The following is a 19,494-nucleotide window of genomic DNA, read 5'->3' on the forward strand; positions in this document are numbered from 1 at the left end:
GAGGAAATGTTAGGTATTTCTTAGCCTATATTCTGTTTTATGCTACAGTTTCATACCCGTTGATTGTAACTTCTGATGCCTTTGAAAATAGATGAGGTTAAGTTAATTGAAAACTGCAGTATTAATTTTGATAAGGAAATTTGGTCCTACATTGTGCTTCATTTTGAAATTCAAGAAGAATTATGTTCCAGTTGTACCTGTTTTGGAAAAAAAAGATCTGATCTAAAAAGCCAGCTTACAATTTTTTGATAAACTGAAGGAATGATTCTAGTCAATGGGTGCACAGTAAGTATTGATTGATTGATTGATTGATTGATTGATTGTATTTATACCCCGCCTAGTCATTTCGACTACTCTAGGCAGCTTACAACATAAGGATAACAAGTTCTAAAAAAATTTATAACAATTAATTAATTAAATGATTCTATAAGATGGGAAAAATAAAAATAAATCAAATAAAGAGAAAAAAAAGGAAAGAGGACAGGAATTAACTGGAAGGGAAGGCCTGCCTATACATCCATGTTTTTAGTTGGTTCTTAAAAGTACCCAGCGAGGGTGCAGCGCGAATCTCCGGAGGTAGGTTATTCCAGAGACGAGGAGCCACAGCCGAAAAAGCCTGGTTTCTAGTTATTTCTTTCTCGGCCTCCCTCAGAGTCAGGCTCCTCAGCCTCACCTCCTGGCTCGCGCGGGTGACACGGGTAGAACTAGTTGGGAGTAAGCGTTCTGCCAAGTATCGAGGTCCTAAACCGTTTAGGGCCTTATATGTAAGCATTAACACTTTGAAGTCAATGAGGAAACGGATGGGCAGCCAGTGCAGCATGGCCAGAGTAGGAGAGATATGTTGGTATTTTCTCACTCCAGTAAGGAGTCTGGCCGCCGCATTCTGCACCACTTGAAGTTTCCGCATCAGCTTCAAAGGAAGCCCCACGTAGAGCGCGTTACAGTAGTCTAATCTAGAAATTACGAGCGCAAGTACTAAGGTAGTGAGCGCCCCCGTGTCTAGGTAAGGTTGCAGCCGGGCAATCTGCCAAAGGTGGAAAAAGGTGGTGCGGACTGTACTACTGCCTTTTTAAAGCAATACTGTTCAGTAAGATAAGGAGTACTATATTGACATTAGAACAAAAGGCAAAGTTATAAGGACCTTGAAGCTGCCTGGAAAACAAGTCTACAGTAGTTCAAGGTGCCACAATTTTAGTTTTAGTTTAGTTTTGTTTTGTGTTTCTTATAAATAGCTCAAAAGAGAGTCTGTGCAATTAGGGATTTCTAATATGCAGGGCATCTACTTTTTAAAGTATTGGCTACAGCCCTCAGTCATTGATGGTTGGTTGGTGTGTTGGTTGGCTGGCTATTTATTAATCAAATTATTTGCTGTCTTGCTCTCCAGAGGGGAGATATTTATTTATTTATTTATTTATTTATTTATTTATTTATTTATTTATTTATTTATTTATTTATTTATTTATTTATTTATTTATTTATTTATTTATTTATTTATTTATTTATTTATTTATTTATTTATAAATAAAGCATTCCGGAGAGCCCCACTTACTGCTTAAAAGCCTGCCTGAAACAGAAGGCCTTGGTCTGATGATGGAGGGATCGAGCGGTTGATAATGATGGTTTGCTTTCAAGAAGGATTCAGCAGAAATATTTAAATGAATTAAAAACAAATGCTGATTCACATTAAGGTTTAAGATGGTGATTACATAACTGCACTAAAGAATGTTGGAAGGAGTAACGTTGCTGTTCAGAGAAGGGCTGATACAATCTGTGGCCTATTCTTTGCTCTCATTGCCAGAAAAGTATAAGATGCAGAGCTTACGTAATTCTCTGGGATATTTTGTAGCTGAATTTTGTGTCCTTACATTAAATCTTTCTGACATTGATTGATTGATTGATTGATTGATTGATTGATTGATTGATTGATTTAACTTATACGCCCACTCTATCCAAAGGTCTCTGTGCAGCTTACAACAATTAAAATTCAACTAAAATACAATAAAAGATAAAATGATTAAAATACAATTAAAATTGCCATCAGGACCCACAGTTGATGTTATTTCAATTAAAAACCTTCTGGAACAGGAAGGTTTTGACCTGGCACCGAAATGTCATCAATGTCGGCACCAGACGAATTTCAGTCGGGAGGGCATTCCATAGTCTGGGGGCAGCTGCTGAAAAGGCCCTTTGTCTACAAGCCATCCCTCTTACCTCCTTGAGGGATGGTTCTTTTAGTTAGCTATCTTTGTGGTACAATGCTTCTCTTGTAAGTGACTTACACACACTAGTTTTGGGAATCCTTTAGAGTTTCATTAGAACACTGAGAAGTGGTTTGGATTGTGTATTATAAATATTATAAGTTATTATGACTATCCTAATCACATTTAAGCAGATTTTTTTTTATTTACATTGACTGCTAACTGGATTATGGATTGTGGTTTCATAGGAGAGTGTCCCATTTGGTGATGCTGTACTGGCAACTTTAGATACCTGCATAGGGACTGAAATCTGTGAAGAATTGTGGATACCCACCAGGTAAGAGATGAGTTGGCATTGAGAGAAAGCATCCTTGTAAGTAGTGAAATAAATCAAAACTCAAATTAATTATAGGGTAGACATCAAAGGTTTGCATAAAACCGTTCTGGACCTTGTCTTTACCCTTCCCCCTAATCACCCCAGGCGGGGATGGCCACATTTGAACCTCTTCATATATAGAGCATGTTCTCAGGCAGCTGTGAGGAAAAGATCAAACAATGAAAACTGCTTTCTCCCTAGGCGTCCTCTAGTGAGAGCATTCTGTGCGTGGAGTCCTGTTCATAGGAACTGTTGCTCCAGCTGGTTTTCTCTTAAATAGTACTTTAGTAGGAGTGAAATAGCAGGTATTTAAAACAACAAGGTATGGGTGAATTCTTTCCACTCTCACAGTGTTTTTCAGTGTTTGTTGTTAACATTTTGTGCTGCAGTGAATAATGCCGGGCATATTTTCTGTGGCATATTTACAAGCGGCGTTATTTATTTGTGGTTTCTCAATCTTGTAGTCCTCACATTGAAATGGGAATTGATGGAGTGGAGATTTTTGCAAATTCCTCAGCAAGTCACCATGTCTTAGGCAAAGCTCATACTCGAGTGGAATTGGTGAATTCTGCAACAGCAAAGGTAATCTTCTAATGATTCTGCCGGCCTCAAAATCTTGTTGAAAAGAGCATATACATGTAAGGGCAATCATGTGGGCAACTTTACCCTCTAGGTTGCCGTCTGTCACATGGCCAAGTATACAGTTGTTTTCTAGTCCAGCGGATATGGGAGAGAGTGACAGCCAGCCAGATGTACCATGAGAATCACTTACACAATTCCCAATTTCTGCTGTGTGTTTGCAACTGGATTATAACTGCTAGAGTCAATGAATTAGTGTGTATATGATTTAGATTTATCTCCCATCAATACACATGTATCGGTGATATATACATATAAGACTCCTCAGAGGCTTCCTTTTACAACTCTGGCTAGGCTTGGGTTTCCTTGGCTATGGCACAGTTCCTGTTATCTTGTGCCTCCAGAGCATATCCTTCATTTATTGTTTGGATCGTAAGTGAAAATAATAATAATGGTATCTTATTCTTTATAAACTAGGGTCCAATTTTTGTTCCTCTGAAAGCAACAAAAAAAAAAGGTATTATGGTTCTCTTACTGCTTCCTTGTCTCTGACTATTGCATTGGGCCAGTTCACAGGTGAATGATGACCTGCTTAATGTCTCCATAAAGAACAGAGGTGACAAATTGTGGGGATCTGAGGCCCATGTGCACACACACTGTACAGCACACACACACCATCTCTGGAAAAAAGCCCCAAATCCCTCTTCCTATTTTGAAACTTCCAGGCCTGAAAGAGAACTGAGGAGCCAAAATGTGGCAAAATGGCCCTCATATATGACTTCCTTGAAGACCTAGGAGGGAGGAGCTTTTATTTATCTAAAGACTTTGGTAGAGTGTTTGAGTGCCAGAGGTTGTATGTGTGTGTGGATAGTGGTGTAGCACCGTAAGGTGGATGGGCTGTGCTTTGCCCATGTATTTTTGGAACCAAGCAATAAGCAAGCACAGCCTGTAGCAACGAGAGCCTATTTTTTCTGATTGCAGCCATTGTGCAATTGCTGTCTTGCTCATGGACATGAACTGTGACTCTGAAATATATCTTTCTGTAACCTAGTCCACCTTTGTCCACAAAATTCTGTTACTGACAAGAGATTGTATTTGTGGGGGTGGAATTAGTATCTGTTTGGTATGTGTCCGAGCAAGCAAACAACCTGGAATTTTGTTCATACATTTGTCAACCAGTATTCTGAAAATTTTCCTAAAGTTTTCCTTTCTGGATTCTTCCATTGGTGGGTCTCAGCTGTTGGCAGGGACTTGTTCAGAATGGCTTCTTTCTCCTACAAATCAGCAGTGAAACAAGGCGTGAAAATATTATGCATCTGTATCAAGCTGTCTATTGTTTCACTCCCTGACCCATAGTGTGACTTCTTACATCAAGGGTTTCGGGGGTGGGGGTGGAGGTGGGGTGGGCTGCAGATGGCCATTCCTTGAACTTGGAGAGTGGCTCCTGTGACCTCCACCCTCAAAATAGTTTCCCTACAAAATGTGTGTGTGTTTTTTGAATGGAAATGACTTCTAGTGGCTAAATTGTTTTCTTTCTCAATTAGAGCTTGCGTACTGTGGCAAAATATGACAGAAATTGTCCCCTCACCCACATCTGCTTTGAAATTTACTTTTCAAACATATTTAAATTTGGCTTTATTTTTCCACATTTTGGAAGGATAGGGATGCTGGAGGCTGCATCTGAGCCCCTAAGGGGGCTGCTTTCCCATCATCCCCATATCTTGCTTATAGGAGTTCTTACAACAATATTAGATAATATTTGCTGTACTATGTAAAATGTTAATGTTACTGTTAATGGTTAGTATCATGTGGTCTTATAATGTTCCTAATTATGTGTCTCTGTTGTTTTTGTTGTTAGAATGGTGGGATATATCTCTTGGCTAATCAGAAGGGCTGCGATGGTGATCGTCTGTATTACGATGGCTGTGCCATGATATCTGTGAATGGAAGCACTATTGCTCAAGGGCTTCAGTTTTCTCTGGATGATGTGGTAATGCTGGCCTGTTAATTAAAATAACTATGAACCAGATTGAGCAGCATTTCTCATATATCAGTATGCTGATTCAATAGATATAAGAGGATATAAAACCAAATAAAAACCATTTATTGCCATCCTGAAAAGGAGCAGTGAAACATCACTAATTATTGAAAGCCGGATTCAAGTAAAAAACATTTTATGAGTTTTTCTTAGTCACGGGGTCCTCTCTTTCATGGGGGAGCATTCTGTAATTATGGGTCCACAACTGAACTGACTCCTATGAGCCCAGGCCTCTTATCATCATGTCAGATGAGATTTGTACTTGAAAGCACTCCTATGTTTTTGTGTTGGCATGTAGTAGGAATTCTGCTGGAAATTGCTTTGCCTCAAATATAAATGAAAATAAACTGAAAGAGTTTTGAAAATTCAGTACTTTGCAACTTTTATTTTAAGGAAGTCTTGGTTGCCACCTTGGACTTGGAAGACATCAGAAGTTACAGAGCAGAAATATCGTCTCGAAATTTAGAGGTAGGAAATATTTACATGTAATTTCTGTGTTAATGAATGTAACAAGGCTTGGTAAGTAAACGGAAGCGGAAGCAACTTGATCGATCACAGCTTACAAAAAGATAAATTTGTTTTCAAAAGATAAATCCTCCATTGCCTTTGTTTTCTGAATGTTCTTTATTCTTTTTTTAAAAAATTGCCAGGCAAGTAAAGTAACTCCCTTTGGCAGAATAAAGGTACACTTTGCCCTGTCATGTTCTGATGACATACGTACACCTACGAGTGAGCCAGTCCAATGGAAGTACCATAGTCTTGCTGAGGAAATCAGGTAGGCAAAAACTGGAAGCAGTTTTCCAGGAATTTCTTTGTTACCACAGTGGGGAAATTTGCTGCCTGATCCTGTATGGTGTGTGTCATGAACAGCAGAATGTCGTAGTAGCGGTATCTTGCCAGATGTTCATCTTTCTGGCATTCCAGGGCATCTGCAAAGCTTTCCTCCAGCACTATTATTTCGAACAAATAAAATTTTTTCCCCTCAGCTTTCTTTACTATCCAGGTTTCACGTCCGTACATAGTAATGGGGAATACAGTCCAGCATTTCTCACTCCATGTATGGTAAAAGTCTTTGTTGCAACACTCAGAGCATCATTTTGCCTGCATAGGAAATTAGAGCAATGGTTCAGTAGTTCCTGTACTCTTTGGCATTTCCTTTCATGGTGCTTCGAATGTATATTAAATATTTCTAGTCTATGGGCCATTGTTTTGTTTTCCATATTTGTTGGCATATTTTTCTTTGATAGATTCAGTCACCCCAACTAGGGATAGTTTACTGGTATTTTGTTGATCCCTGGTGATTTGTTTCTCCCATGTGCTTTCATAGCAGCTTTCATTTTACTTTCTAAAATTGCTGGTTCTTTATCATAGGATTCAAACAAATCTGTCATCCTTTTATCTCTTCTGTATAATTCTTCAGTATATTATTTCCACCTTCTTCTTATTTTAGCCTTGTTAGATAGTGTGTTTCCTTGTTGGTTTTTCAGCATTCCTAATCTAAACCTAAATTTCCCTTTGATTTATTGGATCTTCTGGAGAAGATCTCTTGTTTTTCCTCTTTTGTTGCCATCCCCCCCAGGCTATTATAGTAGTCTCTTTATTTATTTATTTATTTATTTATTTATTTATTTATTTATTTTTTTATTTATTTATTTATTTATTTATTTATTGGACTTATATACCACCCCATAGCGCTACAAGCACTCTCGGGGCGGTTTACAATTTTAATTATACAGGCTACACATTGCCCCCCCAGCAAGCTGGGTACTCATTTTACTGACCTCGGAAGGATGGAAGGCTGAGTCAACCTTGAGCCGGCTACCTGGGATTTGAACCCCAGGTCGTGAGCACAGTTTTAGCTGCAGTACAGCGTTTTAACCACTGCGCCACGAGGCTCCATATGTCTGTGTGACATTGCTGAAAAGCTGTATTCAGGATTCTGACCCTACCTTTGTCACCTTTTATTTTACTTCTTGCTTGTCTTTAACAATTTAAGTATTTATTCTGTCAAGATTTTTTTTCTTTTTACTACAGGAAGTGTCTTTTTGCATTATTCCCTAATGATATCTCTGGTTTCAACCCACAATTCTTCTGGTTCATTATTAACTACATTTAGTAACGTAAGCTTGTTATAAGGACTTTAAACACATCAGGAATGTTGTCTAAATTATATTTTGGCACTATGATTCTTTTAGTGTTCTTTTTCAGCTTTTCTTTAAGTTTTGATATTTACAATTCAGGGTCAATACCACAACCTGCTCCTGGTCTTGTTTTGGCAGAGAGAATATAGCTTCTCCATCTCTTTCATCCAATTACATAGTCTGTCTTACTTCTGTATGAGCCATCTAGAGAAGTCCACATGTACAATTGTCTCTTCAGTTGCTTGAAGCATGTATTCATAATAAACAGATTGTTGGTTTCACAGAATTCTATGACCAAAACTCAGATAGGATAAATTTTCACCAACAGAAGCCGATCACATGATAATCTGGCACCAGTAAAATTTAACTGAAATTAATTCAAAGCTTATTGCCTCTTCATTTTCGGTTCCAGTGCTCTTAGGGCTCCCTATTGACCCCAGGAATCCTCTGGGATTCTCAGCATAGGAGGGGGGGCTTTAATCACCAAAATCACTCCTGATCCCAGTAGTGCTGATCTGGTAGCAATGTGTATGCAATACCAATAACGACAATGTCTCTTAATCATAATAGATCATACATTATTTTTAATCACAGAACTTTAATTCAAAACATCACACAAGTTTCTTTAACTTCTTATGTATTTTTTAAAAAATACATCTCTCTCTCTCTCTCTCTCTCTCTCTCTCTCTCTCTCTCTCGATAGATAGATAGATAGATAGATAGATAGATAGATAGATAGATAGATAGATAGATAGATAGATAGATATTTTTTAAAATAGTAAAATGTAGGTGATGGCAGTGTGTAATCCCAGGAAAAAGAAGCTGAATGATTTGGTGAAAGCATACCCATCTTGAGACATGCTCTTTTACTTTCAGCCTTGGCCCTGCCTGCTGGCTTTGGGACTACTTAAGGCGTAGTAAGCAGGTAAGGATTGCCATTTTATCATGCACTTAAGAGCTTGCTATTTCTAGTAGAACCTATAGGGATTTAAAAAAGATAACTGAAGGTAACTGTTGATTTAAAATTTGAAGTTTTTCAGTCCTGCTTCCTTTTAAAATCAGTTAACAGTGCAGGCATTTATGAAGGTTGACTTTTACCATTGAAAGTCCTTTTTACATTTACTGGTTCCCCATTCCAACATCCTATAGGTCTCTGACGTTTAAAGTTAAAGAGAAGGAAGAGGTTTATAATGGTAATAAGAATGGGGAACTGATTTAGAAGCAGGACTGACAAACTTGTTACAAATAGAGTCGACTATTTTGCTATGCTGACAAGATTTCTCTTTTTAATTACCTTTTTGTACTACCTTTGTTGCAAAATAACCATGAAGGCTTCTATTTGACATGAATAGCCTATAGTCTAAGATTAGGGCTGACCACTTTTGATCCTCTGGATGTTGTTGGCCTGCAGCTCTCAACTCCCTTCACTATGGCCTGTGGTGGCTTGGGCTCATGGGAGATGCGACCAATCATTTGTTTAGAGGGCCAGGAGTTGCCTGCCCCTTCTTTAAGATGTGGTACAAAAGTGAGAAGTGGGTAATTGTGAAGGAACTGAAAGGCAGGCATCACCACATATGAATTGTTCCCCTCCATACTATCCTATAATAAGAGCATTATAATTGTCAGGAAGCAATTCTGAGCGTGGAGAAATCATAGAGCAGCTGGTCTCGCCTGGGAGCCAATGGAGGAGCCATGCATTCGCACGTGTTTCCTTTCCTGCAGGGTTATTTTGGTCTGCATTTTTCCAAAGCAGTTTCTTCCGTATGTGAAATGGCTTGCACATCATCTTTTTATTCCCAGCATTTTAATTATTAAAATGATTGGGTGATCTGTGCCTATTGTGGCTAGAAACAAATAACTTCAGAGAAGAAGTATCTTATATGGGTTAAAAAAAGTTGAAGGTTTTTTCTGAAGAGTCAGTATATGATTCTAATTCTTTTTAATATTGTGAGCCTCCTTGGATCCCCTTATCGGGAGAAAGGTGGCCTACAGATAAAGAAATAAATAATAAATAATAATGATTACCCACAATGTTTTCTTCTTTCCTTTGTTTCCATTTCTTAAGGGAGGATTTCTCCTGCCACTAAGCGGTGGAGTAGACAGTTCTGCTACAGCCTGTATTGTGTATTCCATGTGTCATCAGGTTTGTTGTGCAGTAGACAGTGGAAGTAAGTGCACCTGAGTAGGGGAAATGTGTTGAAGGGTAGCTGTAGGTGAACTGGTTTTCAAGTTCAATTTGCTCAGAGGTCTAACCAACTTTTGTCAAGATCCATTGGCCGTAGGTCTCCCACTGTCTTACACTGAGAGAGGGCTTTCTGCTTGCAAAACATGGGTTTCACTACTGAGCTACACACACACACACACACACACATACACATATAGACACATACACATCCACTGTCTCTCCTTATCTTCCTCCGTCCAAGAATCTCCTGAGTGCTCACCCCGGAAAATATCTCTGTTCCAAAGTATTATGTGGTTTATTCTAAGTAACACACTTAGATTAATTTGAGAACTTGCTTGTTAGGCATGTTGAATTTCACAAACCCACCCCATTAATGAATAGTATCTGGGCCGAGAGATCACATTTCCCCATATGAATGTCTCAGGGTTTTAAGATCTTTGTAGGAGGGCTTTCTGCTAGTCTTACCACCCTCACAGGCACACTTTATATTGACATAAAACAGGACCTTTTTAGTGGCTTCTGCCAAACTGAAGAACTCCCTTCCACAAGAAACCAGGATGGCCCCCTTCTGCTGATTATCTGCCAGCAGGCAAAGCCCTTTCTTTCTGGGGAAGCTTTTAATAAGCATAGGAGATGATTTAAATGTGAGAATTGTGTTCTTTATCTTTTAAAATTTGTTCCTAAATTATTTCTCTTACTGACATGTTAAAGCTGATTTTAGTTTCTAAAAATTGTTTACGGGGAATTCCTTCACATCTGACTGTTGCCATTGTCTTAACTGAAGTGGTGATAACAGATTTTAGTTGTGTGCCTAGAAGGGAGGGATATAGAAGAGATTACAATAACAGTTCCATGTGAGAGAAACATGGTCATAGTATCACTAAAACACAAGGTACAAGTTAGTTTCTAAATTGTAATGTGCCCAGCGTAGATGTCTTAACGTTAGTATGCCTAAGATGGGGAACCTGTGTACCCTTTGTGCCAGTGCGATGGCTTCATGTCGCTTGAAAGATGTTTTAAATTGCAGATAATTCTTCTTATAATGGCATAGAACAAGGACACAATCTAGCAGTTAGTCAAGGGCTCTTCCAGATGAAGCCAAAGGTTCCACTCCCTGAATCCCAATTTATCCTTGTTGGTTGTGAGGGAACATCAGGTTTACCATGATTCACATTCAGACTGTTCTTTTAAATTTATTTTCTGTAAAGCCTGTAATGAGGATTGTAGGCCAATAATCCTTTAAAAAATACATTTCAAAGAATAGTGTTCCCTTTCTGAGCTTCTCTTCTGGAGCCTCTTAAATAGTATTTTGAAATAATTGAAATCTTTGGAGTGAGCTCTGCTGTGGACATCTAAACTACAATCCGTTCCCTGAACAAAGGGAGAAATTAAATAAGCCACACCTTGCAGAGGGGAGAAAAGCTATGGAAGATCTTGTTTTCCCTCCACAAATTTTTGGTAAAGGTGCCGAGGCAAGCCTTATGTCATCTGAAGGGCAGGTAAAATACCAAGAACTTCAGTGACAATCAGATACATTTGAGGGAACAAATGATGCATCTGAAAGAACCTCAGAAAAGTTTTAAATACTCTGAATGACCACATTGAAACCTGGACAGTTTAGTAATATTTGCAAGGTCATGGCCCAAGTTGTTTCAGTGTTATTGTACTAAGCGCTTGAGGATAAAGTCTCATTGAATACAACAGTACCTTTCCAAGACAAATTGTATAGGATCATATTTCCTGTGCATGTAAAAAGCAAATTTTACTTCTGTTTTCTGAAACCAAGAATGTCTTCTTTAAATTCTGTTGTTTTATGCTTGATGCCTTCTTATTTTTGCTCTTGATCAGATTTTGTCTATTTTTTTAAAAAATGGAACAAATTAAAAACTATTTTGTCCTGCTTTCAAGGAACTGTTAATTGCTTTTCCAGAAACAATGTATTTTTCTTCTCTTAGATTTAATTTTAATCCTAAAGTAAACTTGCCTACATCATTAAACTGAAATAACATTTTGTGCCCTTTAATGTTTTATGTAGTAATATTTAATGTATTTTGTGGATATTCTGTCTTCTTCTATAAACTTTTTAAAGTGTTTATTTGTTCACTCACATTTCAGATCAGAATGTGTTGGATGATGTGCAGAAGCTAGTAAATGATGAGACTTACATACCAAAGCAGCCTCGGGAATTCTGTGGACGTGTCTTAACAACTTGCTATATGGCTAGTGAGAACTCTTCGCAAGAGACACGCAACAGAGCCAAATCTTTGGCTGAAGAGATAGGCAGGTATACGGGCATAATGCTTGAGTAAAATACATAGTGCACTAAAACACAGATGGTTCAGTCTGGGCACAACAGCTATAGTGGCACCAGATCTGAAGCTCATCCAGGTAAGGAATTGTGTTCTTTTGTGCCAGTTTGCTTTGGTATATCAGGACAATCCAACAAAGTTATCTAAGGGTAGAATAAGATGGGCACAAACCTCGGTTTGGAGATTTGTGCTGGTCCATATGCTCAGCACTATCTCTGTGGCTGGATTCCTCACCCACCAGCTGCCATGTGCTCCTTTCCATTTCCTCTTCAATTGTTTGACCAGCCTCCAGCAGGCTTCCTAGCCCCACGCCCTTTGCTGATTGCCCACTCATACAAGGAGGCAGGACAGGCAAACCCATGCTGGAGGAGAGGAGCCATTCTGACTAGTGAATGGAGAAGGGAATGAACCAGCATCAACCTACGAACCAAGGTTTGTGCCCATCTCTAGTGTAGAACTTAGAAACCGTGCAGTGTTGGCTTGCCTGATACATTAATATGTATCTCACTAAACATTTTAAATCACTTTCATTGTAGACTAGGGTCCTCAAAGATTTTTATAAAGCAGAATTGTTACGATTTTTACAAAGCAGGAGTATAAAAAAATAAAGAAAGCAGGACTTTTAAAGTGGGATTTGGAAAGGCATGGAGTGAAGCTAAACTGGCTCCTAGCTTGTCACACACTTCATCAGAGACTAGGTCCATGCATGATGCTTGTTAATGGCATATGGTGTGCTATGAGGGAAGGCCTTCTCTGTGCAAAAATGCTGTTAGTCAGAGTTTAGGGTCATGCCATTTATGCGACTTATGAAAGACTGATGGGATGTGCCCCAGTGAGGTATCTCATCCTGGTTTAATCCCTTTCTCCCTCCAACAGAGTTCAGCTGGGTACCTCCGGAAACTCACAACGAGGATGTCATAAATATGGCCTTCCCTATTTCTTTGTCTAGGGCAAGTCCCCCTGGTGCACTGTAGTCTAGAATCAGCCATTCTCAGTCTTTTTTAGCCATAGCCATAAACACAATAAGGAAAGAAATATAGGCCAAATCAGGATTATATAAGCCGGATAACAAACTTTATAATGTGGTGTATGAAGAATTGTTTCCAGTCTGTACCTCCCTTCAAAATGCCAGGGTCCCCCAGGGGCTCATATGGTCCCTGTTGAGAACAGCTGATCTAAATTATATGATATGTAGTTTCCATTAGCTTCAGCCAGTGTGATCAGTGCGGTCCAGAATAATAGAGATTGTAATCTGACTTTATGCTAGAGCACTTGGCTGAGGAAGGCCAGTGTAGAATCTGGTGGTCAGAGAGTATGGAGGCAATACATTCTTCTGGGCATGTCCTGTGTTACCATTGGACTGGTTCCTCATCTTTCTACAATAGTAGTGAAGTAGTTCTGTCTGAATCTGGTGACTTTGAACTCAGCTGCTGAACCAGTGGTTCGTATCTTATCAACAGTTTCCACCTGCATGGTGAAAAAGGTTGAGATCACTGTGTGCCTTCAAGCCATTTTGGATTTTGTTACCAGACTGCCCGAGGCTCATAGTCAGAACAGTGGCTGAAGTCTAATTGCTAGTCCTTAACAGAGTAGACCCATTAAAACAATTGCTGATTGGTAAATCAGTTTGTGGAGATCCCACTGATTCAGTGGGCCTGACAGATTTAGGCCAGAACTACATGAGAGGGTTCTGAAAATCTTCTGTATAGAGTAAGGTAATGCCTGAAAAGCTTTTGCGGAAACTGGCAAAGCTAGGGGCCTTCATTGTTCAGCCAAAAATATGAGGTAAAGGATAATGATTGTGACATTGAATCTTAAGTTGTTTCTTTAGTATATTAAGAGATGTTTGGATTGGACTGAGAAGTAGTGAGAAATGTTGGATTGTATTCCAAACAAGATTAAGGAAGTTCATGAAAATAGAATTTTTCCACTCTCGCCTTTTCCCAGCAGTCATATACAGTCTTGAAGGACCTTCCTGGTCAGAGAAGGGGCAATTCTGAACAACAGGGTATTGGGTGTTGAGATGGAGGAGAGGTACAAGAGACTTGCTTTTCATGAGCTTCCCTCCACTAACTTATCTTGGACCCAAGTCTTTATTTCATTTGAGACAATTAGGAATTCCAAGAAACCTCAGAAATTAGGTGTGACGGACAGTCCAAATACCTAGCTTGTCCATCACAGTAGAACACTGATGTGATAACCAAGGACAGTACAGGAGGGCGGAACCAGGATAATAAAAGGACAGAAAGACAGCTATAATCAGTTTGAACTAATGAGGAGTTAGTTTAAGCAGTTAGGGCCAGGGTTGTGTTAGAGAGAAGAGTAATAGAGAGATTGAGAATAAGATAAGAAAAGGACAAGTCTTGGAAAGTTTATATGATTAATATTGGAAAGAGTTAAAAGTGCTAAGAAATAAATAGTTGAATATATAAATACCTTGATTAAAATGAATCTACATAAGCAAACTTAAATGTAATCAAAGCAATGTTTATTGAATGAATAATAAAAGGCCCTCCATGATTTTCTTTATATGATTTACCTACAAACACATAAATAAACTTTGTTATATTTGATAACACTGATCTAATTGTCATATTTGGTACAGTGAGGAACATATCCTCTGGTGGCAGCGGAAAAGAGTGAAAAGTACATGTCATGCCCAAAAGGGAACCTGGGTGTGTAGAAAAACAAACAGAGGAACTGGGGGTGTGTGACATTAGGTTTCATTAGAGTCAATCTGTGCATCTTTTTCCCCTTCAAGCTACCATATAAATATAAATATAGATGGAGCAGTGAAAGCCATTTGGGGAATTTTCAATGCAGTGACTGGACGACTGCCCCAGTATCAAGTGCATGGAGGAAGTGCCAGAGAAAATCTAGCCTTGCAGAATGTGCAGGTATTGTTAGAATTTTTCTGTTATTCTTCTTAGATCCATTTTCTTGTCAAGCAGTGTTGCTGGTTTGGTGAGGGTTTTGTATATGCTTGTTGAGGCATAACAGTGTGGTGGAACTGAACTCTGGAGATTTCCACCATTACATTTCTTTCTCTAGCAATATCCATTGTCCACCTCCTGAAGAACTGTAATGCTGCTGTTACATTGCAGTCCCATCTACTTTTCCCCCTCATAACAGCTGATCTGCAAGTCGGTTCAGTTTGATCTTTTATATATGGGAGGGAAAGTCTTTGGCACTTCCGGTGTTAGGGCCTACAACTCCCATCAGCCTTGCTCTGCAGGACCAGTGGTAAGGGAGGACAGGTGTTAGAGTTTGACAGAACTGCATGTAGGTTTCTCATTTCTGCTCTGGATTGCTCTTAATATCCAGCATTGATACCAACCTACAATTTTAAGGTATCCGTTCCTTTAAGAATTCCTGTTGCATTAAAGCCAGATTTCTAAATTTGACTTCTAGGCCAGAATAAGAATGGTTCTCACCTATCTGTTTGCCCAGCTATCTTTATGGAGCCGTGGAATGCCTGGAGGATTGTTAGTGCTTGGGTCATCTAACGTGGATGAAAGGTATGTGCATGTTAAAACTGTTGGGTGTTAGAAGTGCAACTCTTTATTGGTATATGCAGATTTCTGAAATGCTGGGAGCCAATTTGACAACAGAATATTTCACTCAATGTGGATTCTTAGCCTCAAGAAGAGTAATTGCGTCCCTACTCAGGTTGCAATATTGAACTGGGCCAAGCTTTTCTACTACGGAACAGAGCAGAAAGGTGTCCCAGAGTGATATGGACAGTCAGCCGATAGGCTTTATGAGAATCTTGGCATGCTCTCGGTAGATGGTGTGCCAAGGAAGGGGATAGTCCCAGGCCAAGGCCTCAGCAGCTTTTGCAGCTAACCAGGGCCTGTAGTTCTCATTCCAGAGCTTCATTCATCATTTCAGAGAACTTAGGACATCCTTCTTCAATCTTTTTTGTCCAAATCCTAAGGAGAATCTAGGAAAGGAATGGATCTTGCTAGATGTGAGGAAGGGCTTCACCAGGGCAAGGGACTTCAGCAAGTCTGATGTTCTGTTTGTCTCTCCTCAGCAAGCCACCATGAGTGGGAAGGTCTCCAAGAACTTCCTGGCTAGGAGGAGGTTCAAAGTTGTATTGTTCAGGAGTGTGAGAGTTTGGGGTTAGCTGTTCCCAGCAATTTGGTGCTCATCCACCCAAAAAATGCAGCTGTGTCTGTTGCCTTTAGCACCAGTGCCTGTCTTGTTAACATTTCTAGGGCTTCGCGAAGGCTTTCACGGCTGGGATCTAATGGTTGTTGTGGGTTTTTCGGGCTCTTTGTCCATGTTCTGAAGGTTGTTCTTCCTAATGTTTCGCCAGTCTCTGTGGCCGGCATCTTCAGAGGACAGCATTCTGCACAGAGTGCTGTCCTCTGAAGATGCCGGCCACAGAGACTGGCGAAACGTTAGGAAGAACAACCTTCAGAACTCGGACAAAGAGCCCGAAAAACCCACAACAACCATTTCTAGGGCTGCCATCTTTTTTAAAGCATTATGGATTGGACTGCTGTGTTTCTGCAGTGGCAAAGTAGCTACCATGTTCTCTAGACTCACAGAGAGAATATGGCTTAATAAGAAGATGACGGCTTATACCAAGATCCAGGTCTATAGAGCCTGTGTCCTGAGCACACTCCTCTACTGCAGCGAGTCCTGGACCCTTTGTGCACGACAGGAGAGAAAGCTGAACAGGAGAGAAAGCGTTGTCTCTGACGGATGTTTGGTTTCACATGGAAGGACAAAGTTCCAAATAGAGTAGTCCTAGAACGGGATGGAATTTTTAGCATGTATACATTACTGAAACAATGCCATCTACATTGGCTTGGGCATGTCGTGAGAATGGCTGATGGTCGGATTCCAAAAGATCTCTTGTATGGAGAATTAGTGCAAGGAAACCGTCCCAGAGGGAGACCACAGCTGCGATACAAGGACATCTGCAAGCGGGATCTGAAGGGCTTAGGAATGGACCTCAACAGATGGGAAACTTTGACATCTGAGCGTTTAGTCTGGAGGCAGGCGGTGCATCACGGCCTCTCCCAATTTGAAGAGACCTTTGTCCAGCAGGCTGAGGAAAAGAGGCAGTCCCGAAAACAGCAAAATCAGGGAACTGGACAGGGGGCAGACTGTATTTGTCTTCAGCGTGGAAGGGATTGTCACTCTCAAATTGGTCTTATCACATGCTAGACGCTGTTCCAAGACCTCCATTCACAGGACCTTACTATAGTCTCTCGAGACAGAAGGATGCCTAATCCTCATAATCTTAAAGTTTCTGCAGAAACAGGTGGTGCAGTTTTAACTTTAGGCATAAGATTTGCTGTGCTTGGACAAAGAACTGAAGCCATAGGGTTGCCCACCTACTCTAAACCGAAAGAGCTAACATGATTGAAGGGTTCAGCCTGCCAGATCAAGTTTGTGCAATCATTTGTGCAACAAAATTTTGGATGCCAGTCTTTATGTAACTTTTAAAACATTCAGTCACTAGTATGAATTGGTCTTCTGCTTGTGGAGTAATGTCAATGGATAACAGATACAGATACATGGAACTACAGTGGACCCTTGACTTACAGACGGCTTGACTTATAGACTTTTTGAGTTACAGACTTCTCTGGCCGCAAAATTTAGGTTTGACTTGCAGACTGAGATTTGACTTACAGACCAGAAAAAATCCAAAATGGAACAAAAACGGCCTGTTACGGGATTAATCGGTTTTCAGTGCACTGTAGGTCAATGGAGACTTGACTTACAGACTTTTTGACTTGAGAACCACCTTCCAATACGGATTAAGTTCTCAGGTCAAGACCCCACTGTAGGCATATTCTTCTCTCCTTGATCGTTTAGATCTCTGAAGCGTGCAGGATGTTCACACTATTGTAATAATGCAGTGCATTATGAGAATCTGTGACATCTTCTTTCTTCCCTTGTCAGTTTGTGTGTTAAGAAAAAAATATTTATGTTTCATCCCATAGCCTTTGGGGATATTTCACCAAGTATGACTGTTCCAGTGCTGACATAAACCCTATTGGCGGAATTAGCAAGACAGACTTGAAAAGCTTTATCCAGTATTGCACTGAGAATTTTCATATAACATCGCTGGAAAGGTGAGAGGGGACATGAAGAACAGTGATCCCATTTAAATAGGAGTGTGGCCTTCTCAGTTGCTTGCAAACATGTTTCTTGCTGCAGTAAGAAGGATTGATTTTGTGTGAACATGCATCTATTTGGATATACAGTAGCTTCTTCAATGTGATATTGGCCTTCAATAAAGTGTTCACCTTGATCAATCTGGGAAGCTGGAGCAAGACTTTGTTTGTTTGTTTGTTTGCTGCCCATCTGGCAGCCAAGGCCACTCTGAGTGGTTTACATCAACTGGACAAAACAACAGAATAAGAAAATAAAACAACATCAATAAATTAAAAGTGCAAAACAAAATACAGTGGTGCCTCGCATAGCGATTGCTTTGGACAACGATGAAATCGCTTTGCGATGAAGATTTTGCGATCGCTTTTGCGATCGCTTTCCGATGTTCCCTATGGGTGAATTTCGCTTTGCGGTGATCGGTTCCCTGCTTGGGGAACCGATCATGGCAAAGCAATGCTTTTAAAATAGCTGATGAGAGCTGCAAGCAAGGCTTTTTAAACAGCTGATCGGCGCTGCATAAATAGGGGACAGCTGGAGGGGGAAGCGGGGCACTCCGGATTGGTGCCTCGGAGGAGGGAGGGAAGGAGGGCGAAGGGTCTGGCCCCAATCCCCGCGCATACCCCTGGGGCGCTGAGCCAGAGAGCAGTTGTGGCGGGAAGCACTTCAAAGGAGGAGGCGCCCTCCGGGGATTGGGATCAGGGCAGCAGCGGCTGGACGGGGGTGTGTGGCGCGCCAGAAACCTACTCCTCGCCCCATCTGCGCCCCGCCAAGGAGACCGGGCATCCGGGGTTGGCTGGCTGGTGGTGGATGGCCCATCTCTTCCCATCCCCGGCGCTGCCTCCGAGCCCTCGCTCTCCAGCCCAAGGAGGCCGGGTGTTTCCCAGGCTGGCCGGCGAGTGGTGGGTTGATGGTGCGCTGGCGGCTGCCTGCCTCCAAGCCCTCGCTCGCCGTCCAAGGAGGCCGGGTATTTCCCAGGCAGGCTGGCTGGCTGGCTGGGGAGGGGGTGTGGATGGCCCGCCCCTTCCCATCCCCGGCGCTGCCTTGGAGCCCTAACTCTTCGGCTGAAGGAGGCTGGATGTTTCCCAGGCTGGCTGGCTGGGGAGGGGGGGTGGATGGCCCACTCCTTCCCATCCCCGGGGCTGCCTTGGAGCCCTAACTCTTCGGCCGAAGGAGGCTGGATGTTTCCCAGGCTGGCTGGCTGGGGAGGGGGGGTGGATGGCCTGCCCCTTCCCATCCCCGGCGCTGCCTCCAAGCCCTAACTCTTCGGCCGAAGAAGGCTGGATGTTTCCCTGGCTGGCGAGAGGCAGGTGGATGGCCCGCCCATCTGCGCCCCGGAACACCCAAAATGGCCATGCGCAGTGTTTTCGCGCCCTGCCCTCGCTTACCGAGGGTGCGAAAATGGCTGCGGATGGGGAAAACATTGCGTAACGGTGAGTATTGAAGCCATTGGAACGCATTAAACTAAGTTTAATGCATTCCAATGGCATTTACTATTCCGTTTAACGATGTTTTCTTATAGCGATGGTTAATCCG

At 41.2% G+C, this 19,494-nt stretch overlaps 1 protein-coding gene across 2 annotated transcripts in view; it reads left to right on the forward strand.

Annotated features, from left to right (window-relative positions):
- Positions 1 to 19,494, forward strand: part of NADSYN1 (NAD synthetase 1) — a 40,711-nt gene that overhangs the window by 10,407 nt on the left and 10,810 nt on the right. For both annotated transcript variants that reach the window (XM_020782884.3, XM_072985907.2), the window contains 11 exons: positions 2,447 to 2,535; positions 3,039 to 3,156; positions 5,012 to 5,143; positions 5,585 to 5,659; positions 5,842 to 5,966; positions 8,209 to 8,257; positions 9,398 to 9,500; positions 11,633 to 11,801; positions 14,588 to 14,723; positions 15,238 to 15,344; positions 17,790 to 17,921. In XM_020782884.3, the coding sequence (XP_020638543.3) occupies positions 2,447 to 2,535; positions 3,039 to 3,156; positions 5,012 to 5,143; positions 5,585 to 5,659; positions 5,842 to 5,966; positions 8,209 to 8,257; positions 9,398 to 9,500; positions 11,633 to 11,801; positions 14,588 to 14,723; positions 15,238 to 15,344; positions 17,790 to 17,921 (1,235 nt within the window). The remainder of the gene's footprint in view (positions 1 to 2,446; positions 2,536 to 3,038; positions 3,157 to 5,011; positions 5,144 to 5,584; positions 5,660 to 5,841; positions 5,967 to 8,208; positions 8,258 to 9,397; positions 9,501 to 11,632; positions 11,802 to 14,587; positions 14,724 to 15,237; positions 15,345 to 17,789; positions 17,922 to 19,494) is intronic.

This window comes from Pogona vitticeps, chromosome 1 (genome assembly GCF_051106095.1).
Source record: "Pogona vitticeps strain Pit_001003342236 chromosome 1, PviZW2.1, whole genome shotgun sequence".
NCBI classification, from domain to species: Eukaryota; Metazoa; Chordata; class Lepidosauria; order Squamata; family Agamidae; genus Pogona; species Pogona vitticeps.